The sequence below is a fragment of the Chiroxiphia lanceolata genome, chromosome 5 (assembly GCF_009829145.1).
Source record: "Chiroxiphia lanceolata isolate bChiLan1 chromosome 5, bChiLan1.pri, whole genome shotgun sequence".
Taxonomy (NCBI): Eukaryota; Metazoa; Chordata; class Aves; order Passeriformes; family Pipridae; genus Chiroxiphia; species Chiroxiphia lanceolata.
Genome location: NC_045641.1, coordinates 14,639,196 through 14,665,221, shown reverse-complemented (window position 1 = coordinate 14,665,221; position 26,026 = coordinate 14,639,196). Strand labels below are relative to the sequence as shown.

At 38.3% G+C, this 26,026-nt stretch overlaps 1 protein-coding gene across 2 annotated transcripts; it reads right to left on the bottom strand.

Annotated features, from left to right (window-relative positions):
- Positions 1–625: 625 nt before the first annotated feature.
- SLC26A4 (solute carrier family 26 member 4) lies at positions 626–26,026 on the bottom strand. Of its 2 annotated transcripts, XM_032687722.1 has the most exons (21): positions 25,860–26,026; positions 25,360–25,499; positions 23,046–23,156; positions 22,553–22,612; positions 21,237–21,427; positions 20,603–20,767; positions 17,915–18,067; positions 17,726–17,808; positions 16,625–16,772; positions 14,214–14,327; positions 13,352–13,429; positions 13,061–13,156; positions 11,481–11,587; positions 10,061–10,130; positions 9,648–9,740; positions 9,450–9,545; positions 7,532–7,762; positions 6,016–6,070; positions 5,561–5,706; positions 4,318–4,401; positions 626–3,457 (listed from the first exon to the last, which is right to left on the bottom strand). In XM_032687722.1, exons 1-21 carry the CDS (start codon positions 26,012–26,014, stop codon positions 3,434–3,436), a joined length of 2,400 nt encoding a protein of 799 aa, XP_032543613.1. In that variant the 5' UTR covers positions 26,015–26,026; the 3' UTR covers positions 626–3,433. The 2 variants fall into 2 exon arrangements, with proteins under 2 accessions (XP_032543613.1, XP_032543614.1); XM_032687723.1 differs by lacking the exon at positions 22,553–22,612.

The window sequence follows — 26,026 nt, the reverse complement described above, 5'->3', positions numbered from 1 at the left end:
GTCTGACACCGCATGGTCAGCCTTGAGTTTTAACATGGGAACGGCAGATTCCTGACAGTCGGGCTGTAGGAATGATGGAACGGTGAACCTCCAGAGCACTCAAAAGCTTCACAGCAATGGAGCTCAGTAGCTCAGGAGAGGGCTTAACGTAATTTCCATAAACTTGGCGTTTTGTAATTCCTATGTAACTCGGTGGGATTCTGTCTATAGAGTGCTTCCATAGCACTGAAGAAAGAAATATAAATAGAACTGAATCGTAGGTTATGAGTAGAAAATTACCTCAAGCAGTCCTTCCACAACCCTAAAGCAGGGATAACTCCATGCACTTCAGATTGGTGATTGTCTCGCTAGAAACCTCCTGGATTGGGATCTTGTGTCCCTGCAGACAATGTCGCTCATTATCTTTACAGCCTTAACATTTAAAAGCTGCCATTTAAGTCTAACATTTCTTGTCTTACTCACACAGGGCAAACAGAACAGGTTTTCCCTTTTGTCTTCATTCCTCAAAACTCAGACCTAAGTGAGGCGTGACACTGATCCCTTCATTATATCCTTTATCTCCTCATAATAAGAATTAATAAGAAAACTTAACCCAAAACCAAACAAGAAACCCCCAAACATGCAGATGCAAGGAGCGTGTTTACAGTGTGCACAACTTTATTTTCTAGTTAATGGATACAATTACTTTTTCAAATGCAGCTTTTTAAAAGGGTAAAGCAACTTAAAAATACATCTCCAGATTTAATACCTGACATGCAAAGACAGAACAGGAATACTCAAAATGCATACAAAAATACCGCTTCTTCATCCAACTGGAAAAAGATAAGCACACCTAGTTGTATTATGGACGTTTTAATTAGTACAAAACTGTAGAGAATTTCAGCTTTGTTGCAAAATCCATTATTTTGATGGATACATAGAAAATTAAGCACATAGTCCCTGACCCACTGAAAGAGGGATTTGAATGCATTTGGCATATTACCCTCTTACCCTTCTATGCCACTGTAGGCTTTGTGTGAAATGCTGTTTTTCAGAAAAAGCTGAATATTTTGTGCCAGTTAAATTAAGAACAGATGCAGCCATGCCTGGAAGAATTATGCAGGCCAAAGACAAGTGCATTTCATCATACTTTATCACAATCACAGCTGAAACGTCCTGTTTGGAAAGGAACTGGAAGACTGTTGAATATTTAATTGCTTTTTAAATACCTGTACGGTCAGGAAATAGAGAAAGTTCAAAAAATAATGTAAGCCCACGTCTGTCAAGTAAGAATCTATACTTAAACTTCACAGTGCGTATGTTCCCTTGAGAAAAAAAAAAATCACTGCTACCATTTTTTTTACCATCTTTTCCATAGTATGTGTCCTGCATGACAATTAACTGAAAGCTCATTTACCAGTCCCAGGTAGAAAATTTTACTTTTTACATAAAATGTACATCTGTTTTAGAAAGGCAGTACAGCTTCTAAGAAACATGTCACTGGCCTTGTGCACTGGCAACAGCTCCCTGTAGTCAAGTTTAGAGAAGCTGGGGCCATGGTCTAAAAGGAACTTCAAGTCAGTAAGGCGGGCAGAAGTGCCACCTAGCTGGCAAATGGGAGAGGAGGAGGACAGGTAGCATTAAAAGCATGAATTATCAAGTCACAGCCTGGGCAAAAGCATTAGTGTAAATAGAAATTATTAGTACCATCTGAAGAGGTGCAGATTGGTCTGATTTGCCTCATTCTTAGATGGTGGAGATGCCCATCTGACATACAATGGCCTATGTCCATTATGAATACAATCCTGTGTTTGCTGGCTTGGACATCACCTAAGTTCAAGCCTGTATTGCATGGGAAATGAGAAACTTCACTGACTGTTGTGAAGGCTGAATTTTTTGCCTTAATTAAGAGAATAAAGATGTCAGTCTGGTGCTGTTACTTACTATGTAAGATACTGCCTTACTGACAGAAGTTTACAGGATTTTTTCCCCACTGATTTTGACGGAGTTCTTTCAGGTCCTTAGGACAAAATAATTTATTTAGTGCTTAGCTTTACACCTGAGATTTTCCACTAACATTAACCTGCAGCAGAAATATTTGTGCAGTGTGATGTACGAAAATTTCTCTGATGTAATCAAATAAAGAGACTTAAATATGTGAAGATACTGAAGCTAATTAACCCACACTGTTAAACTTAAAGACATTTTATAGCAGGGCATTTCTTACACTGTTGTTTTTATCGGTTTCCTCACCATGAAGGGTTTTCTTCTCTTTAAAAAAATTAACACAGTGCTAAAAAATTTAAGGTAGCAGTCTGTTTTACATCAAAATACATTTCTTCTTGATGAAAATTAGGAACATTAATTTCCTGCATATCTACTTTATATAGTCGGAAAGTAAGAATTAAAGTTTCGCAGGTCAAATCCTTTATCTTTTGTAAATGATTGCACTTGTGCGTTATGGACTTTCAAATGTAAAAGAACAGCAGCAGTTTGATGTAAAATATTAAAAGAAAAAATCTGCTATATAAAAAATATAACTATTAATTAGACAAAAAAATACTCCTATATTCAATTTAAAAAATCCATAAACCTCTATACTAGGTCACATTCTGACTTTCTTGCTTGCACTCAGTAGCAGCTTGTTCTACAGATTCCATTAAGCACATGGGCACTAAGGTTTTCCTTAATTTATGTCATGATCTGCCTCTTGATGAAGGTTATGTAACCTAGCCAAAATAATCGGTGTGTACTTCATTTTAGGAATGATCATAAGTAGTAGTGCATGATTTGCCACAATGGGATTAATACATAACTAATGAGCCTGTATCCAAGTGTCTTTTGAAACTTATCCTATTTAAAATTTTTTAGTAGTTCAGTGCTGTTTTCTCTTCATGTGACTGTTTCACCTATCACCTGTTTCAGTTGTCTAACAACCTGCAGCAATTTAAGGAATTGCTTGGAAAAAATTATTGTGACACAGCGCATATTCTCATACTAATGTTCTACAATTCCAAGCCTTGGCCAGCTAGAACTCCTGCCCTTTCTCTAGGCATTGTACAAATACTGAACAAAAGGCTTGCCATCCAAAGATTTTGGTCTCTTCAGCTCTCCTGGGCAGACCACAAAGGAGCGTTTCATCCTGTACACAGTGATAAAAGTGTAGTGCATCTTCTGCTTGACTAGTCCCAAAACTCAGTAAATCTTTTGTAATAATCTTCTGATTTTCTTTTTTATTAAAATGTATCATATTGGAAAGTGCTTGCTGTCCAGAATATTTCCAGGACAATGTTAGCTAAAATTTGGAGAGTTATAGAGATCTGTATCATTCAGAAAAACAATCAGGGTTTTCTTCCAGTGCAAAGATTGGTTTCATTGCAGAAAATGTTTATATAGTACTGGTGCGTAAATATTGCTGTGAGTTCACAGGCAGGACAGTACCAGCAGTCCATCTTCATGAAGCAAGTCTGCGCATAGCCTAGAGAAATGGTTTTTAAAAGGTGGAGAGAAACAGGCTGTGGTTAGTTCCGAGTATACACCACCTGGGAAAATTTGTGTATGTGTTAACTAAAAACTCAGTGAAAGTACAGAGAAAGTAACTTCTGTAAAAAAAAGCAGATTGTGCAAGAAGGTGTCTGCTGTGTTAAAAGGAGGAATGTGTCAGAGGACAGAAATTGTGCGAACAATTTCTATTGCATTTCTGCGACCTTTACCTTGGCATGGCTGGGTGCAGACAGTAAAAATACTGCACCACTAATATGGCTGCAGGCCTTGTGCCAAGGTGAAGGAGGAATTCTTTTGGCAGGAAAACAAGTGTTATGGACACCTGCTGTGGTCCAATTGGTACTTTACAGCTCAGTGTGTTTTCCTTATGTATCCAATGTAACCTGGGGAAGAATCACATGTCTCTATGTCACAGGCAGCATATAAGCTGCCTTTCCTCTAATAAAGCGGACATTTTTGCCAATCATATTGATCTGTGAGCATTTCTGTCTGACCCCCTCTGCCGTTAGGAATGAAAGGGGGATGTTGAGCATAATTCTGGACTCTGGTGCCTCAAGCCTTACCAAGTCGTCTTTTAGGCACCTAATGTGTGTTTAGATCTATTTATAAGCCTGTGTAAGGCAAAAGTAGCCCTAAAGTGGCAGAGATAAGATGCTTATGCAGATATAATCTACTACCATCTCAAGAAAAACTTCACTTCCTCCACTCAGCACTGACATCCAGGTATCCAGAGAGGATATTTACGGAGAAGATAACAGTTAAGGGCCATACTCTCACAGCACGACTCAAAGCTACAGACAGAGGGATAGACACATTCAGTTCTACAATACGTACCTCTTCCTGAACATCAAGTTCATCACCAGGCCGGCTTGTTTCTGTGAACTCTATGGGTTCTTTAGACTCCTGCATGAGTGCAATCTTGGAAAGAAATTGAGAAATATGATGTTGTCCATATCACTGAAATTGATTTTTACTCTGAAGTACCTTAAGATAATTTCCACAACTTACAAGAACTGTTGTTTGCTATTCCTTGATGAAGATGTCGATTTAGTTCAGCTGAGAGGAACTTAAAAATTGCAGAGCTTTTGGTCTTGTCTCTGCTGACGTCTAGTTATAGCTTTGTAAAAATAATAAAACCAGAATCTATCTCTAAACTGCTGTGTAGACTGTATACACTGCATTCACAAAATGTTGATCTCTACTATAAAATAGTAATATGCAAAATTATAAAAAATAAAGTCCTGTCCTAGTTATTTATCAGTAATATTAACTGTGATTGCTATTTATTCATAATACTGTAATAGTGATTGCAAGGGAAAGAATTGTGGTGAAAAAAGAGGAGGACATTATAAGACCATTTTCCTAACGTGGGCCCACATCTTTACATGCTACAGAGTTTTCTGGTTATGTAAAAAACTACAGAATGCAACCAGGAAATGCACAGAAAAGGGCAGTATGAATGAACACTAGCTTGGAATAGCTTCCGTACACATCCACACAAGTAGAATGAGATTGTAGCTTTGATCAGAGGTCTATGAAATATGAATAGTATTGGGAAAGGGAATTCATTGCAGCTAACAATCCAGAAGTCCAGCAGGCTTAAACCAAACAAGAAATATTTGTCATATAACACATTAAAAAGGAGAGAACCCATCTCCACAGGACAGTGTCAAGTTAAAATGTGTGAAGAGGTTCCAAAAGGAGTATGATAGACACACTGAAGAAAACTCCATCAGTGACAATTAAATATAATGTTACAAATGCAACCCTCCAGCTGAGGAAGTTCTTAAGATGCCAGGTGTCAGAAACTAGAAAGTGTGTCTTAGGATGAAATGTTCTCCATATGTCCTGCTTCTCATGTTCTTTTCACAAACAAGCTCCTGGAGTAGACAGACCTTTCCTTTGATCTAGAAAAATATTCATGTACTACAGAAACTGCCCAATTTACTACACTCTCACTTTTTTTTTTGTTCTACAGTTCTATGTCTAGTTTTCAATGTGCCATGCTGTAATGGAAATTGCAGGAATGAGTGCTAGATGATAGAAGGAAGGGAAGTGTACTACAGGATATCCTTACCTTCTCAAATATAGGGTCTTTGTTGTCACTGTATGTCATTTGATTCCTTATGTAGAGCACAGCATCATGGACAGTCAAAAAGAACATGTCTTTTCTGACAGTGTCATCAAAGAAGGCACTCCGTTCCAGCTGAGATATAAGGTTGTCTGAATAAAAGAAAGTTGTTTATACAATCTGAAGTAATTTCAAAAATAAATATCAAAATGGTTGCAACAATCAGAAATCAAACATACAGCCAAATGAATCCATCGATCATAGCTTTGACCTGACTTTTACTTTCCGTATTTCCTTTAAACCCCACCATTCTTTGTGTCCCACAAGAGTCCAAAATGTTTATCAGCATGGTAATTCACATATTTATTAGCACAAGTGCTCCCACAGACACATCTAGTGATTCCTTCTCATCTTCACTTTATTCTTTGCATGAGTGATAGTAGGAATATTTGGGTATTTACCTTGATATGAAGCAAAGTATACTCTCACATCAATTCTCTCAAACTCTTTGATTATCTAAAAAAAATAAAAGTTTACAACAAGTACATAAATAAATAAAGTCTGTAAGGAGAAAATACATATATGTATATGTGTCTATATAAGTAATGTGTAGGCACACACACTTCATTTTTTTCTGAGTGTCTTCATTCTGAATTGTACATTCTGTTTCTTCATTGTAAATACGGTACTGCTGTACTTTGCTATACTTAATGATCCAGTTGTTAAGTGCCTGGTTGCTGAAGTGGCCTATCTTTGACTATGTAAGTGGAACTATTCATCTTACACACATAAATGTTGCTGCCAATGAAGGTCCTCATTCTGTTCTCATAATATGAATAATCATCTCTCGAAACAAGAGCATGTGGGCCTGAGCAAGCTTTTTTCCCCCCATGTATGTGTGATACAATACCATCATTCGCTGGCACATGAAGGTTTTTTTACACAGATTCTTCCCTCATGCCATGCACCAGATGGACTTGTTCTTGGATGAAGAAGCTACATATGGAAAGAGTCATATCCAAGCACCCCATATCTCTTTTGTCTCAGGAGCCAGAAATTAATTGAAACTATGCAGAAGGCTAAAGCAAAGCACACACCACTCCTGTATTTCACTGAGTTAAAAAGTGGGAGACTGGAATCTACCCCTGTCTCCCTGGCGTCAGGTAAGTCTCTTAGAATAGTGTTTTCAGAGGTGATTACCAATTCCATTCCTTTCTGTTAATTGATAAACTAGAGTCCTGGTAAAAATCTGATTTATATATAGGCTAAGCAGTCCCAACTGCAAAATTAAGTTAGTGAAAGCAGCAATCTGAACATACAAAATATCCTAAAATACTAAAGTCTGAACAATCTGGTCCTACAGACTTGTAACTCGGCGCCAAAAAATAAGGGAAATACTTAGCCTTAATCTCTGCACCTCATTTCCCTCTCCCTAAACCAGGAATATTATCTCCTTATTATGTAGTGTGATGTTTGAAGATGAGTATAATGAATGTTGATGAAGCCCTTGATACTAGCCACAGAAAATACAAAGAAATTAATAATTCTTCCCTCCTTCATAATTTATTAATGAATAAATAAATTAGTGGATAAATACTGAGCAGGGATGGTAAGATGAAATTTTTACTACCTCTGTATTGAGTGAGCATCATCCTGTGCCCAGATTAAAGCAGGAAGCATGTGGAAAGAAAATATATAACCAAAATATTTCATAACATATGCATATAAGGGGACCACATTTTACAGTTAAGATTTTTGAGTACTTGACTATGCAACCTTCATATTGTTTTTTAATGCATTTTTTTGCCACCTAAAATACACACACCAACATTTTACCTTTTGCTGTATAAATTTTGAAGATATTTTTCAACAACAGACTTTTAAAAACTCGGAAATTAACTTCAGCTAACAGCTCTTGATTTACATAATATTGACTAGTTTCATTTTCATGAAACATCAGAAAAAAAACACCCTTACCGTTTTTATTGATCTCACAGCTACAATATCCAAGAAGGTTACTGCTCCAAAATCAAGAATGAGACTGTGAATGGGCACCTTGGGGATGTTTACTTTGACTGGCAATTCTGAATTCCAGTCCACCTGGATCTCTACTTCTTTGGTGGGAACTTGAAGATCTTGGTTGTCTTCAGGATCCTCATCAGTCTCAAAAGCTTCATTATTAATACCCGGTTCACTGATGATGCCATTCTAATGTGCAGATAATGTACATGGAATATAGAATTTAATCATGGAGAAAGTTTTGGAGTTAGAGAAAATACTTCCCTGTGATACTTTCTGTTTCAAGAACGAACAGGACAGATACTTGTGACCAGTACCCCCTGCTCCCAATCCTGGTAATATGGTTAGCATAACTAATGCCATTTTATAAGACAGGAAGCCATTCTCTATAGCTGAGCAGGTCATGTATTTTTTCCTTTTCCTTTACTCTCAGGCCTTGAAGTCCTGTGAATGAAGCAGACAACTCAAACAGATTTCTTCTTCCCCTCCCTACTGGCCTCAAGATTCCTGGGCATCAGACTCATTACTCCCTTCCTTACCAGCCTTGAAGGTCCCAGACACCTGGTTGTTCTTGATGACCCCATCACAGAACAGAGAAGTGTAACAGTGCACAGAGCACTGTCTATGACAAGTCCTAAGTGGGAAATTAGGACCAAAATTGCTGCTGGAGAGTGAGACCTGTGACACCCCCCCTGTGGTCAGGGATGCCTCCACTGTTCTCTGTTTTCTCTGAGTATTGGTGACTCATCTTCTTGTATGTAATTTTAAAGTCTAGATTATGGTTGTTACATTGATGCATCAGACCATCTGACCTGATCTGCAGAGAAACCCTAAGTTAAGTTAGGGTCTAGGTGATTAGAGAGTGTAAGTTAAGTTGTATTATAAATTCTATATTACGCTACTTTTAAATTGTACTACATTAATTCTGTTTGTAGAAATCCTGTGCCATTCCAATCTTAAATTCTGTGCTATACTAGTCACAAAATTCTGTTAAGAAAAATAAAGCTATAATTGTAACTATAATTTAGTGTCATCACCATTCTGCAAGGATCCCTAAAAGAACCTGTCTGTCTCCTGTTGCGTGACATACAATAATTTAAAGAAAAACAAGGTAGAGCACATAATTACTTCCTTTCCTTTTATTTCTTTATTGAAAGAGCATCTTCCTGCAAACAGGCCATTATCTGGAAAAATAAGTATCTCAGAGTGATTCCCTCCCTCAATAGCTTCATTTCTAGGAGATATTTAAGATCAGTATTTTCAGCTTTGAATTAGATTTACTATATATGATTCCAGGTCAAAAGCTGGAATGTCACATAAACTGAGCATTTAACTGCATCACAAATTGAAATATATACAGGAAATACTGCATCCTTCACTGAGAACAGAAAACAGATTTCTAAATTCCAGTTCTGGAGATTTACTGTATTGCCCACAGCTGTCCACTTCTGTAAGCATTTAATTATTGAAATGCACAATCTGTACTCGGAGAAACATATGCCACTTTCTCAAAAGAGGATGTAGAAGGCTAAGTCTACCAGCCAACTGATACAGCTCACATGGACACATTCAAGAGGCAGCACTTTCACTGCACAGAGAGAATCTGAGGTGGTGAGGGGTAGAGGTAAGATCAGGGTATCTCTTGCTTCCATTCCTGCTAACACTATGACTGTCACAGCTGCTTGAGCTGTGGGGTCTTTGGCAGTAGGCACACTGCTCTGCCAAGTCTCCTGCAGGTCATAGACTTCCTACTATTGTAATAAGTCACACTTTTTATCTTTATTTTAAAGATTAGTACAGAGAAATTAATAATTAAAGTAATAAGCTGCAACAGTAATCCTTTGAGAAAGAATCAAAAGAAAAAAAAAAGGTTTACCTTAGTAGCTTTTAATTTTCCCTTCTTGATTAGCTTTTGTATTTTCCTCAGTGCTTTGAGTCTCTTATTATATACCTTGACTGCATCAAATCCCACCTACAGAAAAAGAACCAAAATTATTTAACTTAACATAGATATAATTCTGAGGAAATCTCAGGGTTAGTTAAGAGGCTTCCAAACCCATCACATATCACTTACCGTGGATTTGAGGCTGCTTTTCAGTCCATCAATGTTAGCATAAAAAATTGGACTTGCAAACTTGAGAATCTTCACACCTTCTGGTTCTATAACCTGTTGCCAAAGAATATAAGGTTTAGCAGCAACAACTATATTTTGACTAATAAGAAGCAGTTTAACTGTTTCAACAATTCAACTACATATCTAATTCACAAAAATTGCATATATTTGCAGATAATTTAGTGGATTCAGTTTTCAGAAGCTTACAGCCCCAGCATTGATATGGACCAACCATCTGGATCAAGATGAATTTAATGCTTAAACTTGTTATCTTCAAGGACTCCACTTCCAAATTCAAGTCCACAATATGCAAAGCGCAACTTTTTCTTACACTGACTTATGGACTGAAGGGAAACAACTCAGCAATGACTTACATTTTTATAGTCCTTGACCTTCTTGTAGATGTCTGTGCCAGGAATGTTTCCAAAGCCTCCCCATGAAGGACTAACAGAAACAAAAAGAAAAGATATTTAAGATAAACATCATACATGGGCACTCACAGAATTGAAGGGATTGCTGCATACAGACTGTCTTAGACTCTCATAGTTTGCTTTCTAATGCCAAACTAACAGACTCATTGCAAAAGTGTTGGATCTATTTTGTGTTACTGTAGTGAATGGGCCTTTTAAAGACAAGGTACTTTAGTCTCCCCCTACTTCCTGCACCATTTTGATTTAGAGCTGAGTGGATAACTTGTTGAGTTTGTTTCTGGAACCAGAAAAATATTTCAAAAGCAGATTAATTTAGTTTGAATTAAAAAAAGAAAAAACAACCCCAACAATTTTTTTACTCTGAAAAAAATTGATCATTTTTTTCAATTCATATCAACTGAAACAATATATTTACATTCTTTTCAGGTTACGTAAATCTTTTTGTCCAACCTTTTTAATTTTTATTTCAGTCAATATTAAAACCAAATTATTTTGCAGTCTCCAGTATAAATTTAACTGTTGAAGTAAATTGATTTGAAGCTTGTAAAGCTTCATCTCCCTTTTATATTTTGATTACATACATCTGAATTGAATTTGGGAATGTTTTTTTGAGGCTCTTCAAATTCCGTTTTTTATAATCTACTACTGTGTAACAACTTCTGCAAGGCTTTACTTTTATGCATTTGCTGACAGTGCACCTATCCTTTGGTAATGCTAGTAACCATATTCTGCGGACTTCAGGCTGAAGGTAAGGAGTTATGTTGTATTTTCAGATAAAAGATCAATGAAAAGTAACATGATGATCAAATAAGGTACTTAAAATCTACCCTTTCTCACCATTCTACCACTATATGTTCTTTAAGCAGCAACAAATCAGCACAAAACTTTTTCTTACTCTCATGCTCTTGTTCTTCTTTTACAGGCATACGACCTTGCATAAGCACTAAGTGAAAAAGTTATTGGCATCTGCAACATACTGTAGTACTATTACCTGCTAAGAGTTACTATAATGATCAGTTAATTACAGAAGCCATACATCTGTTTATATTTTATCTGGAATGTTCCTATCCCATTCCAGAACTCAGCTATGTGGCTATATAGAAAACATATGGCTAAGTACCACCAGAGTGGCCAACATGATATGAAATAAATACCGATAAAATAATGCAGCTTCTCTTTTATCAGTTTAATTAAATAATAGCACACAAAGAGTATTTTTTTCTAAAAAAAAAGATGATTTTAATTTCAATATTTTTGTAAACCCAAGCAGATTTTCTGCCACAAATCATCTTGCTTTTCAGCATATTGTATTCCTTTTTCATAATATAACACTAAGAATTACTTCTGATCTTGTGTTACTTACAACTGAACTCTCAGCACAACTGTCAGCAATCCAAACAAAAGGCCAGCAAGTAATCCCAAATCAAGTCCCAGAACGATGGATGCTATACAGGTAAAAACCCAGATCATCTGGAAAGGAAATAACAAATGTGAAGTCTCTTAATTACAACATATGACTCCTGGTCACACTAAAGAATCACTAGACCAGACAACATGAGTGGCAGAAGAATTTAATTTTGGAGATGATTGTAGCACACTGGCAATTAGCTGACTTCATACAGAAGTCTTCCTCTTTCTTCAAGATGCTTCTATCCATCACTATCTTATTAGGCATGGTTAGCTTTTTAGGAAATAAGGGGTTTCTTTAACATAACAACATTTTTCAAGGATCCAGTTACTTTGGTGAAATTAAAGGCAATGCAGTTAACCATTGTATTTACTTCTTTCTAATGGTGGCAATATTTGTTAGTCTTTCTTTAGAAATTGGGAAGAATTTATTTTACCAGGATGTAAAATACTGTAAGATGCCCCACCTGCAGACATATAGGGAGGGGAGGGGATTACTCAGTGATATCTAAGAATCAGAACTGTTGCAAAGAGAGGTGTTTTGTATTAACAGGTTGATGGCACTCTCTAAAGCCTCCACTGAATATTCAGGCAGAACAGTTGAAGTGCACTCCTGAGTTCCTTCCTACGTCACTGCCCAGGCAGAACACGCAGTAGACTCAGTCTTTCAAAAAGCTGAGTGCTCACATGTCTCACTGAAATCAGTGGGATCTTTTGCCTATAAACTAGTAAATTATTGACTAAAATACCTCAGATCTCTCCAAGGCAGGTACTGCCCAATGACACTAACTGTAAGATCTAACCACAGTAAGGACTGCACAGAGAAAATGTCTTCCATGCAATCTTTTCCTGCCCTAACAGCCACAGTGAAGGTCTATTCCATGGAAAACACAGTGGGAGATGTGAGCAAGTACCCTGAGATATGGTTATAATGGTTCATAAGAGAAGTCTCTTCATACATCCCCTAGCATGCCAAATGAATCTACATTCTAGCTTGGATTAGTCTTGCTACAAGAAGAAAACATATTTTCTGAGGGCTACCTGAGATTATGCAGGCAAATAGGATGCTAATGTGGTAACAATATATGTATATGAATTAAGGAAAGGTCAGCTTTTTTGACTCACTTAAACTGTGCAAAAGATAAAATCAGAATGGTAAAGGTGGCAACTGGTCATCTTTGTTCTGCTTTTCAAGCCATATCAACACAGGATGGCTGTGTCATCACTGCACATGAATACCCTGATTGGCACCCTTACTTGGGGTATAGAGAATAAAGAAGATACCAGAATACTGTGTCAAACTCTAAAATGGGGAATTTTTAACTGACTTCATGGCACTTGCATTTTGAGGACACACATAAAAGTTTTCTGATGTTAACTCTACAAAATCCTGTTTATGTGGTAGTTAGAGGAAACTTGATGGCATTAAAAAGCTAAAAAAAAAAAAAAACAAAACCCCCACAAAACCAAACCAAATCAAGCAAACCAGAACCAGAAAAAAACCTCCTGGAGAAAAGAAAAAATTAGGCCACTTACAGCATCCACTTTATTCTGTCTCCACAGACGCGGAACATCAAACACTTGCATGAACATCCCTTTCAAGTTAGCTATGACTACAGCTGCCAACACAGACTGTGAAGAAAAACGATGAAAAAGCGATATTCAGAATCAAAGGTGCATATTAAGATAGTGCTCAACATTACACACTATAAACCACAACCTGGTCTTTAATCAGTCACTTTAGTTTATAGAGGGATATTAATCTTGTCTGTCATAGTTGAGCATTTGCATCTGATGTGGCTGGGCTGCAGAGGAAGAGTACAGTACCTTTTGTAAGGGCTCCAGCAATTTCCCCAGGGCAACAATAGAAATCAAAACAATCCCAGCTGAGATTATACCAGCAACCTGCAAAGAAAAGAGTGTTTACAGGAAATGAACTTATTAAGACTCTACTGTATCTTTCTAGGATTACAAAGACAAAGGTACAAGTAGTTGCACATTCATTTATTTAGGAACAAGGAGACCCTCCAAAATGTCACTGTGTTTAGTCATATGTGGCAATCATTATACACACTTCAGCTAACACAGAAGGAATTCAATCAAGCAGGTAGTCTAAACAACTACATGCAAGGTAGTAGCTCTCAGAGAGGTTACGTTACACAGATAGATAAATGGAGCAATCTGCGTGTCAGCTGGAAAAGGGGGTGCTGGATAACCTGTAGTTCTCCAGTGTTAAAAAATGCAAAACTGTAGAATTGTTAAACAAAATTGATTACTCAACATGAGAAAGATGGCACACGGGCTGATGGTGAATGGCAAATGGCAGCGTTGCTCAGGCCAGCACATGGGAGCTTCAATTTAGCACTGCCAGCTGAGAGAGATTTCCTCCCTCATTCTGAATTCCTACTGTGACAAACTCAATCCTTTAATTGGGAATGAATTCTGGGGAAACTAGAGTTGAAGGATTTCTGACCTCTAAGGTAACTCATGTAAAACTTGATGGCCCTCTTCTGGCAGAGCTACAAAAATGATTCACTACCAGAGCACGAGCTGCGAGCTAAGATACCTGTGCTTTTCCATGTGCTAGCAACATAGTCATTTTAGGACTATTTTCACCCCTCTGTGAAGTCTGTGCACTATCCAAAATTAAATTTACCTGTGCACAGTACTAGTAAGAAGAGGTCATTACCTGAGTCTTTCCACCGGTACTTTCTTGGACTGCGGTCCGTGAAAGAGCAGTAGTTGCAACAAAACAAGAAAAGGCACCTGAAAAAATGTTGCTGAACCCAAAGGCAATAAATTCCTGAAAGATAATTGGATGATGCTGTAAATACAGATGTCTGAAGATAGTTCTGCAATGGAGAATGACAATAGCTTCTGCAGCAGTTGATAAAGTAAGTAGCATAATAATATTGAGAAGAGTATGAACTAGTAATAGCTGTTAAATGTTAACACAAATTCCTTTTGTGCCAGTGCAGCTACCTCTGAAAACCAATACAAAGAAGTTGGTATACTCCCCCTGACATGGACATATTTATCTGAGTATAAAGGTGTTTAAAGCTTATTTCCATCAATTTTCCTAACATTTCTAAGAATTACACTTGTCTAATTTAACTCCTAGGTATCATCAGCTAAACAAATTATTTTGATCAGTACCAACAGACTGAGTTTAGACAAGCCTTTAACTAATACAAAGCATTGTATTATTAGTAGAACTAATAAGGAACTCTGCAATAAAACACAATTTCACTGAAAACTTCTAGTTTGTTGAGCCAGAAGTTTTTCACTCTAAACATCTCAATGAACTCACACTGAGTCCCAAGCAGAATTCTCATATATTTGCCCCAGTCACAGATGCTGGTGTCTATTGATGCTCATTGTTGTGCGCAAATGCCAACGACTATGGGAGCTTTATGTCCTGGGATTTGGGCCATTCCTCTGCTGGGAAATAAGGAATTTGGGACCTGCCTGCAAGCAACCCCATGTAATTGACAGAAACATTGTTTTCACCAAGATGACACAGGCACAGGAGCTTTTTCCTCACTGCAAACTTCTAAAAATATAGTTTAAGATTTGAATCCCTTCTTTTCTCCAAAATTAAATTTCCTGGAAGTTTTTCGTTAAGCTTCATCTAAAAGAGTAGGATTTTGAAGTCATGTTCTTTAACAGAACAGACCTATATGATTCATGCCTATTCCTGTGTAACAGTTGGGATCTGTGAGAAAATGTTGGAAGTATAGTTCCCAGTGTTCTTAGGTCTTATTAATCTATGAATCTGTGAAGACAATATAAACACTGGCAGATAATAATATTGACTCATCCTTCAAAATTATTTTACTACCTGCTTCTATGATGTTATTTTAATTTCTCCCGATCAAGTAAACTATTTGTCCATCATTCGAGGCTGCATTTAACCTTTGCTATATGTAAAATTCATAGTATTGAAAGGAAGGCAATTTGCTTTTATAGACTAATTCTTCTACTACAATATTTAACAGTATTGTTAAAGCACACCAGTGCTGGCAGAACATATTCAACAACAGAACAGCATAAACAGCACTTCCAGGATCATGTATTATTGTTTGAGATTTATTTTTGGGCAACTGTAAGACAAAGTGTTACCAGATATGAACTTCGTGGATTGTAAACTGACGACCAGCATCGATTTCTTATGTACTGCAAAACAGTGTTTCCAAAATCAAACTTTATGTAATCCATTAGTACTAAAATAAAGGACTCATTAGCCAAAGTACTCAGCTTATCTATTTATGTAGTGAGTGCATCTTCTAATATGCTCAAAGGATAAAATTAAAAATTACCATAGATGCAGGACAAGGAAGCTTTCTGACATTTTTTTTCCACACCCATGGAAAAGCCACAAAACCCCCAGTGGAAACACTGAATAAGTGCAGGAATCCTGTAAGAGCTGGTGACTGCACAGCTCATGTCACATTCTAGCTATGTGTCCTTAGAAACCAATGCTTAAAGCAGTTCAGCCATTTATTGCAGACAGTTACTCAAGGACATTCATATGCTGGTAGGCATTAAGTTTTGTGAAGCTGCAGGACTGATCTATTAGGTTACAACTATATTTATAGTGATGTAACTGGTGTCATGCTGAGAAGTACAACAATTTATTAACTGAAAAGTTCAACTGATACAAACCCTGCATGTAGACTAAGCCTAAATAAGGCTGTCCAGAGCAACTTCTTAGCTTGACATTGCCTTTCCCTGCCCCAGCAACACACCTCAAAATATGCCTTACAAGAGGAAATGAAAAGCAGGTTGCTAAAGCTGGCCATGTCAACTTTACTTCAGCAGAAAATTCCTCTGTACAGTGCTTACCCTTTCAGAGCTACTGAAGTCACTAAAGCAACACAGAAGGAAGGAATTAGAATGAAGATAGAGCACATCTGGCTCATCTCTGTGTGGCCATTCCAGCTAATTTTTTTTTCAGTAGTTGAAAGAATTTCTCCTGTCAGACTTCAGCACTCGTCTGGAAAACATGTGTGAATGGTGTTTCTTTCATTTGGCTACATAAATCAACATGAAACAGAACTTACATTCACTATGTTTATACATTTTTTTTGTCATACATACCTGGTTTCCATCAATAGCATAGTCATACTTGGTTGCATATACTTTTCCCACAGATACGGCAATAGCATAAGCAACAATAGCAATGGAAAAGGAGGCTGCTATCATCTGGGAAAACAGGCTGACATTTGGAGGTTCGGGAGGCAAAAATCTAGCATTTAGAAAATATATTAGTGTTACCAATTTTGATTAAATTCTGTTCTTACTAGAATTGTCAAGGAGTTTGAGGTGGAGGCATACAGGTTGCTTATAATATGAAGTGTAATGTTTCAAGTTAATAAAAAGGTGGAAACAGGCCATTGACATACAGAACATGCTTATCTAGCTCACCATAGCCCAAATCCTGGTGCTATTAGTCAGCAACAAAGCTCCCATTGTTCTCAGCATGACTGAGATTTGGCCTTATGATAGCAAAGTGAAAAACTACATTTTTTGAAGCACTGAATAAAGAATGTATTGAATAGTATGATGAATTATATAAATATGTTAATGACACTTCATACTATTGTTAACATATTTCTTCAGAAGATCTCAAAAACATTTTATCCCCTGCTGTGTTTCCACAAACTTTAATTAATCAAGCCCCGAATACCAAATGGAATGTGAAGGTTACTACTGTGAAGTGTTCTGAATCTTTCAAGTAGAAGCCTCTACCAGTGTAATACTCAGCATCCTTGCTCCTATGACTGTGGAAGTGACAAGATTGATTGGGATAACAGTAGTGGCATGAATATGAACCACAGTGGGGTAAGTTAGGTCTACAGAAACTAAATCTATGCAGAATTTCTTTATTACAATTCCTTATTTTTTTTTACATTTTCTGTAGTCACATAGTCACTTCACGAGCACAAAGCAATTAATTATCAGATGAACTTAATGAATCAGACAGACATTCCTAAGCTCGTTTTACAGAAGAAGGAAAGCTATGCACTATATTTAGGTGGCATAATTGACAGTGGCAGAAATAAAACTCAGGAAATCTCCAGATCTGAGTTCTAAACTCAGGTTACAGCTCTCAATGTTTCTTTCATGTCTTTTCTCTTAGCACTGTCATTTTTAGCCAATTAAAATAATACCTATTTCCCAGAAAACAAAGACACTCACCCTCTTGGAATGCTCTTAACAATGCCTGCATTGTATTTTTTTTCCAAGTCGGCAGCATATGAAATGCCAGTGGCTACTATTGTCTGCAATAAAATAAAACAAGAGTTTTAAAACTTAAAAAGGTTTCTTGTCTTCCTGTAGCTAGACCCATCTATTTTATCTGTTTTCAGATAATGCCCCTTTGCTTACCACAATAACTTCTATTGGTATAGGTATTGGTATCTTGTGTTTGAACCGATCATTTAGTTCTTTAACTACCATGCAGACAAAAATGGTGAGGAGTCCAGCAATAAGATCTGCAATGTTTGTGGTACCAATTTTTTCAAATGTTTCAATAAGAGTCTGAAAAATAAAAATTACAATGTAAAACATGCCCGTGTCCACTTGAAGAATGTGAAAATACTCATGAGATGATCCAGATCCATGAGGTTTTGGAGAAGGCCAAGTAACTTCTTTGTTCAGGCTTGGAGAAGCCTGAGGGTAATGTATTGTCAAGGTGCTACAGAATCAGTAAATTTAATGGGGACTTTAACAGAAAAAGCATAACTGCAAGAATTGTCCACATAGGGGGCTTCTGCTTCCCGATTTTTAGGCAATTAATACTAAGTAAGAAGAGTTAACTCCCTACCTGTAGTTTACCTCTACCTGTATTGGAGCAAGGAGGGGAAGATCTACAGCTTCTTCACTTTGATTAATAGCACAGAGATCCTCATTTTTCTAGTCAAAAGAGAGCTACCAGATCCATGGGCAAAACTCTGGTTCACTACATGCCACAGTACATGTGGTTTGAGGATTTCATGTTTCCTATTTCCATTGCTGACATACAGAGAATGAGTATGAACACACAGGTCCTACCAGGCTGTGAAGAATCCTACACTTCAAAAAATGTCACTAAACCTCACTTTACAGTACGTTAACCCTCCCAGAAGAGTTCAGTCCCAGACTGGAGCACTCTCACAGCTGGGCTGCAATAAGCAGCTGCCTTTATCCTTGCTATGCCCTCGTTTGGTCCTATTGTCTATTGCAAGTAAGTGTACAGAGAAAACAAGAAGGGATGATTACAGAAAAACCACAAATACTCCTCTGTCCTCCTCCTAAGCATCAGGGTAGTTCTCACTTGCCTGCTGTCTTCAAGAAAATGTAATTATTCCGTGCATAGTGAAGCAGCTGTAACAGAATGATCTACTAGAAAAGGGGTTAGAAACAGACTTCTTGCATCCAGGTTAGCTACCTCAGTACTGAGCTGTTGGTTTAAAGACAAGGGGAGGTTTGCAGCAGCAGCACCCTTCTGAAAAGACTCCGGTTTTGAAATAAAGCATCTAAGTGTTTAATCGGCTATGTTTTATAAGCTAAAGAAGTAGCCTTCCTGAAACACTGGATCAGATGCCCTCCTTTGGTTGACTGAAGCCACTTCTTGCCCTTTGTACTGTTTACCACGGATCCCATTCTTACTGACCATCTCTTGCACTACCCCACTTCACAGAGAAACAGTAACTTTGTAACTTTGGGCCGTGGATTCTGCTAATGTTGGATGTTTAGTGCTGCAGTTTGTTAAACACTACTTTTGAAGCAAGTCCAAAATTTGCTGAAGCTGACATAGCCAGTCACTGGTTGAGCAGACCAGAAATCACAATTTCTCTGCTCTACATGCATCTGCAAACACACTGACTCGGCTCACTTATAAGAACACAGAAGCTTTGAACTTCAACCTAAAAAGTCAGCATTCCACTCAGGTTTGCAGGAGCTGGAAGAACCATGTAATTCCTTTTAAAAAATATGTTCTACTAAAGGTACCGCCCATTCAATAAACATAAACAAGAGATGGAAAACCTGCTGGATTAACAAATCCATCACCCCGCCAGGTCTGCTCTAGGGTGTATTATTTGTTGCACCTAATTTTCCTTTTTCTGAGGGAACAAGTTTTCATTAATTCTGAAAAGGCCCATAATACTTTTTCCCCCCCCAAATAATCCACTTGATTTTTTTTCTAAATTTTACCTTGCCGCTTGTAGTTATATTCATCCTATTATTGCTGATCGAGGTGTCTGATGTATTTTTGTTAGTCTGGTTGCCAGAACTGGCATGTAAAATCTCTAAATACACTTTTTTTTCCTAGAACAGCCTCTTTTAGAACCTGCTATTCTAATATGAAGCACTATGGAAGATCTAAAATACTGTGAACCTGATTAGTTTCATGCTGAAGTCACTGACAAATTCAATAATTTTCCTGGGAAAGGATACTATTCTGTAACGTAACACCTCTAGGAATTCAGTGTTTCTGTAGTGCAGCCAAGACATTTTTCCCTTTGATCATTTTCTGTAAGATCAACAAATGGGGCTGTGATAGCAACATTTAGCCTCACATTTGCTAACCAGTAGGCACCTGGCCCAAGAGTGGGAGTCCACATCCTTCTTTAGGCATTCACAAGCATGGCTACACAGTGGAATGGAGAACAATGCCCTCCACCAGAATGACCTGCTTGGGACTGGCCAGCTTTGGAAGATGACCTGACAGTGTTAAGAAATTATGAAATATCCTCCACAATAAGCCAGAAAGCAAGAGGTGGGACAAAAAGTAGTCTCCAGAAGTGAAGAACTGTTTTGCTGGATAATTACATTTAAACTTTATGTGAAAAACTGCTCTGCCTGAAAAAGGTGGCAGTAAGACTTTCTGTCTGGGGAACCCTCAAAGCAGCTACTTAGAGCCCCACAGCTATAAATGAACAGCTGCAGATCTTCGTAAGAGTGAGAACTAAATGAATGCCCTGTACTTACCATATATATATGAAGCATTCCTGGGTGAAATGGAAGCAGAAGATAAGCAATAATATAAAAAATCTGTCATAAAACCAAAACAGATTAGAAGGGCATACTTACATATATTATGGAAAGGACACCATTATAATTTTTAGTTGAAACATTCAGGACTATTTTCAATTGTGACACAAGCACTTGAAAAGCAGCTGCAGTTGTGAATCCCCCAACCAATGGATCTGCAAGGTACCTCACAATGAAACCAATCTGGAGGACTCCAAATATTACCTGGAAAAATCATGAAGAATAACAGCTTGTTGAACAACAAAAAGGTACATTTTTATTTGGGGATTTCTAATGCTTTGTCTTTTCTCTTTGTTGATACAGAGTCTTAGGACTATATTCCCCCATTTCAGCCTAGTGTAGCTTAGTGTCATCCATCCAAGGAACTAAAAGAGACCTGAAGAAAGGTGTGAAAGGAAGCTCTGGGAAATGCACCATTAGCACTTAGTTCTTCTGGTCTGCAATCACAGGGCTATTCTGCTCTCTGTGCTCCCAGTCAGGCTGTCATAGACTATGCCCAGGATAAGAACAATAATCCCCCAAAAGCTCTTCAGAGTTTGAGATAACTTTACTCCATTTTTGTGTTTTACTACAGGAAAATGTCTGACTGGCCTGGTAGGTATTTTCCTGCCATAGGTTTTCCCATTACAATTAAAGCACTGTCAACCTTGTGTCTTCAAGTCAACTATTTTACCTGTAAAATTCCAACCAGGAATGTGAGAGTACTAGCAATCAGCACTCTCTGTGCATCTCTGGATTCAGTGTCTATCAGTGTCCCAGTAGCATTAGTCCCTGTAGCATTAATGCTTTCTATGAGAAAATGCTCATCAGGAGCCATGCTCAATACAACAGATCCCACCATCAAACTGACTACAGGGAATGGACCTGTAATAACAAACAAAACACAGTAAAGTTTAACATACATTGAAAAGAAGCTTTTATCAGACTAGGCAAGAAACTCTAAATCAGAAAAACCATGTAATATTTTAATTGGGCTACATTAGTAGTATTAGGGGGCCCAGAGCTGCAGCACTGCATACATGACACAAAGATACAATTCTTTTCTTAAATAAGTTGCATTGCTCATACAGGTACAGGTGCAGTTCCATGCTTTGCTTGAGCCAATTTAGGGCTGTACCAAGGCCAAAAGGGGCAACATATTCAACATGTTCCAACCATCTCCCTTGTATCAGCACCACAACGAGACAAAGCAGATCACCAATCCAGGTGAAAGCAACATTTATTTGAATTTTGGGTTTTGTTTGTTTGCTTGGGTTTTTGGTTTTTTTTTTTCAGGGTTTTTTGTTTGGTTGGTTTGTTCGGTTGGTTTTGTCATGGCTAGTTTTCAGCTGATCCAGAGTGCCACATAGCTACATGGTCAGGGATCCCAACATGATCGTGGTGGCAGGACCACATCTTTTGGCAGCCGTGTGCTATTACATTGGCTAAAGATGACTGAAACTATACATTGGGCAAGATATAGAGGGAGTGATCATTGTGTCAGCAACACACAATCTAAAAGTAATCATATTTGTTGCAGTCATTTATTAAAATTTTGCAGGAAAGGAAAATGTCTCAAAACGTCTTAAAGAAGGATAAGTTAATTTTACAGATACCTTTATGAATAAGAGTATTGGGAATAGCATAAAAAAAGGAGTGCTTGATAATCTAGAAAGTAGGAATGCCACCATAAATAGACGTAACAACTTAGATCTGGATAGCAAATGTGAGCTGATAGGGTAGAAAGAGGCTAACAAAGTTGAGAAAACATAGAGATGCTACCGATGCAGCAGAGAAGAAAACTGATGAAAAAGCGTAATACCATGCCAAAGCTCTGGGGGGTGGAAACAATCTATTCTTAGTAGAAACAAACGATGAAAGACTAGATTTTGTTGGAATGAAGAGAAAGGAACTTCAGCGATCAAGCTGTAACAAGAATTTTAAATGTGAGAACTGACAGGAGACAGATTTCGTATTTAAAAGTATTCAGAAAGAATCAACAAGGTTTACCCATAGCCTTGATATGAGGACCTAGAGCGAGGCTGGAGTGCACACACAGGTTCTGGGTCTCTGCGACAGGCAAGAAGAAGATACTGTCCACAGTAATCAAAAAGGATGCAGCAAGTAAGGCATGTAGAGAAGACTAAAAGAGCTCTGTTTTAGCCATCTTGAGCTTTAGCTGATAGACAATATGTCTGTCATTCATACTGCCTACTGAGGCCTCGATCTTGTCATTTCTTGCATAGAGTGTAGCCAAAGACAAGATTTAAACTTCAGCACAAATTCAAGCAAAAAGCAGGGGCACAACTGAAGTTAGCTATTATGCACAATTGCCTGTATAGAGAAGAAATAAGCCTTAATTTCCCTAGATCCACCAATATTAATGTTCAGCATAGCCAATTTGGTTCAGAAAGTAGTTATATTGTATGAAATATGAATGTCCACAGTAAGGATTAACATTTTGTAATAGATAATTCACTGAAACTTGAACACACGCAGTTACCAACTGAGATGTGCCTTGATGTTCCCAGGAAAAAGTATGTCAGGATGGGAAAAAAAGCAGAATAGAGACCATATCCAACAGGGACTGCAACCAGCAAAGCATATGCCAAACCTGAAATGACAGATCATCAAAATATCAGATTTAAAATCTCTCAGCAAACTCCTGTCTTTTCTAGAATAGACTTTCAGAAAGATTTACTGCTTTTGTCCAGATGCAATTTAGAATGTGTTTTGTCTGTAAATCAGTTGCAGGTGCATAGGTGAGTATCAATGACTGTAAATGACCATATATCCCACACTGGTAGTTGGATGAGTAAATATTGAAAGTTGTTCCTATATTCACACAGGTAGTACAATATACAGGCTCAGATGGGAAGTTTAAGTGGGGAACATTGTTGCAAGAGTGAAAGGTCTGCCTCTTGAGAGATAAGGGGGGGATGTATGAAGTGTTCTAGTTATAGACAGAAATTTCAAGCACAGGCTCTGAATTATTGCACTACAAATATGCTTCAGTGTATTCAGCCCTTGCGAAAATTAGGCTACTTCTTTTTCCAGTATCAGCTTATAAACTGAACTACCAAAAGTAAGTCACACAAATTTGAGAGTTTTGGTTCTTCTTCCTTTGTATACCTGTGCAAGCTGTCAAATCCAGCAAATAATAATAAAAAAAGTTGCCTTCAGTATCATGTCCCACTAGTTAGCTCCCACTGCAGAGTATAGTATTCTCCTTCAAAGATGCTGCAAAAACCTGTAATAGTTCAAACAACTGAAGTCCTGGTCATACTACTGTGACTGGTGGGAGGGCTGCAAGCAACACACATAGCTGTTGGGAGTTAAGGACTTCAGGGATGTCAAGATCCCAGAAGCCTCTTTTTTGGCAAATATTTTGGCTGATTTTCCCTATAATGTATGTTTTAAAATGTCAGAACTATTATATTTTTTAAAATTATAGCTAGGTTTAGATTTGCACTAATTTGGGGGGTTTTTCCTTTTTTGTTTGTTTTTGTTTGTTTGGTTGGTTTGGTTTGGTTTTTTTAATACATAGGTGGGATACCAAACAGTATATTTCAGAAATTGGTTTTACAAATGGATTCTATTTGGCAGAAAAATCAAACCACTGAAAAAAATAAATGAGGAGATTACAGTCAGAGCATAATAACTGTTATAAGTCATATGAAAAGTCCATCTAGCCCAGTTCATTTTAAAAAGGCAGGGGAATCCTGTAAGTGTGCTACTACCTTCAGCAAAGATCTTCCAGCTCAGATACTCTCTTTGGGAATTTCTTAGGGAAAGAATCACTTGTTTTATTCCTCAGGTCACCCTCTGTCTGAAGCAGCAGTTTGTAACGCTTTTTTTCTGCCAGTCTGTGCTTTCCTAGCATGCTCCAAGGGAACAGACAAGAGGGAGTACTTGTGGCTAACTGGGAATGCGTAAACCTGCTTTGTTCCTGATGTAAATCTTTGCCCCCTTCTGCAAACACTGAATTTTCATTGAGGTGAAGCGTGGGGTTGACACAGCTAGCTTTGCCTGCCTCAGTCTTCAAAAACTGTGAAAATAGTGTAAGAACTCTATTGCGATGAAATAAATTAATGTAGTGGATGTGTCAGAGTTATAGGTAGTCTTGTTTTTGATGGATGCTGCCTCAGGCTGGATGGTTCAGCCCTTTGAGTCTTCCTTAAGTAGCTTATTTTAATTAATTTCTGCTTATTTCTGCCACTTCCTTATATGTTCATTTACTGAATGCTTTACTAATAAATGCAATAAGGCAGTAAGGAAAAAATATTGCAAGCCATGTACCGTGAAAATCCATCAAGTTAAATTTTTTTTTAAATGCAAATACACCGCCACATCCTTAAGGGTTGTCTTCTGTAGATATCTGAACAACCTTACGAGGTGAATTTTAAAGAGGAGTAGGTATCAAAGTTGCATTATTTTAGGACAATAACCAGATTTTTGTAGGCAGCTGCAGGAGAACTACAGACTTAGATAACCAAGAAAGAGAAATAAGACCACATAACCTATCTGATTCATGGCAATGTAATTAAAATTTTAAATATCAGAATGGATACTCTTTGAGTAAAACGTTTGGAAGAAAAGTTAAATACATCTTGATAGCATCTGAAAGGAAATTTAAATCTTCTAGCCACGCAGAGGAAAAGGAATAAGTTAATTATTTATTGCAAAATAATACCTAATATCTAGTATTAAATAACAAGCCCCAGATTTGTAATTCCATCTGCATAACGTCCCTGTGTTGAGCCAGCTCCCTCATAGGAAGGTCCTGGAGAGCGGGGCGCCGGCGTGCCTGGCTTTACCTTGAAGGGTGGCGACGAGGCCGGTGCTGACTCCCGAGATGATGTCGCTGATCAGCCACTCTTTCGCCCGGTAGTTGGGCAGCCACTCCAGGATGGGCAGAAAGGTCTTGGCAATTTGAAAGGCCCTTTTCCTAGAACATCTGCGAGAATAACAAGTAATGAAGACACCCCCCACGGGGCTGCAATTGGAGAGCCCCAAGAACCCCGAGACTCCCAAGCTGACAGAGAGCTGAGCTGAGCTGATGCACATCAGTCATCTCCTGACAGAGACTGACACTGTCGTGTCTTCCAGACAGGGACGAGGCACGTACTGGTGCCAAAAGTGCGGTCCCTGAAGGAAGCACCCTGCCGGCAGCTTCGATATGCTGAGGAGCAGGGATGGGTCTGCCGACGAGTCTGGCGTTGTTCGAGCCACTCCATCCCTCGGCGGGTGGAGTTCGTGGGCGCCAGGACCGCGCGTCCCCCGGCACCCCGGGTCCCCTCCCGCCGCCCGGACCCACCTGCAGGCCGCCTGCGCCCGCTCGCGGAGCGTGGGCGGCAGCGGCGGCCGCCGCTCGTTCTCCTCCTGGAAGCCCGGCTCGCTGTAGATGGGCCGCGCCACCACGTAGTGGCTGAGCTCTGCCGGCTGCTCGGCCGCCCGCCCGCCCGCGGCCATGGCCCCGCCTGA

What these genes read in the sequence shown, in the direction of transcription:
- SLC26A4 (XM_032687722.1), bottom strand. Translation starts at nt 26,014, where the DNA reads ATGGCCGCGGGCGGGCGGGCGGCCGAGCAGCCGGCAGAGCTCAGCCAC. An exon ending in CGGGCGCAGGCGGCCTGCAG is followed by an intron (nt 25,500 to 25,859) that starts GTGGGTCCGGGC and finishes TTATTCTCGCAG; the next exon opens with ATGTTCTAGGAAAAGGGCCT. An exon ending in TCCTCATATCAAGGCTATGG is followed by an intron (nt 21,428 to 22,552) that starts GTAAACCTTGTT and finishes TTGTTATTACAG; the next exon opens with GTCCATTCCCTGTAGTCAGT.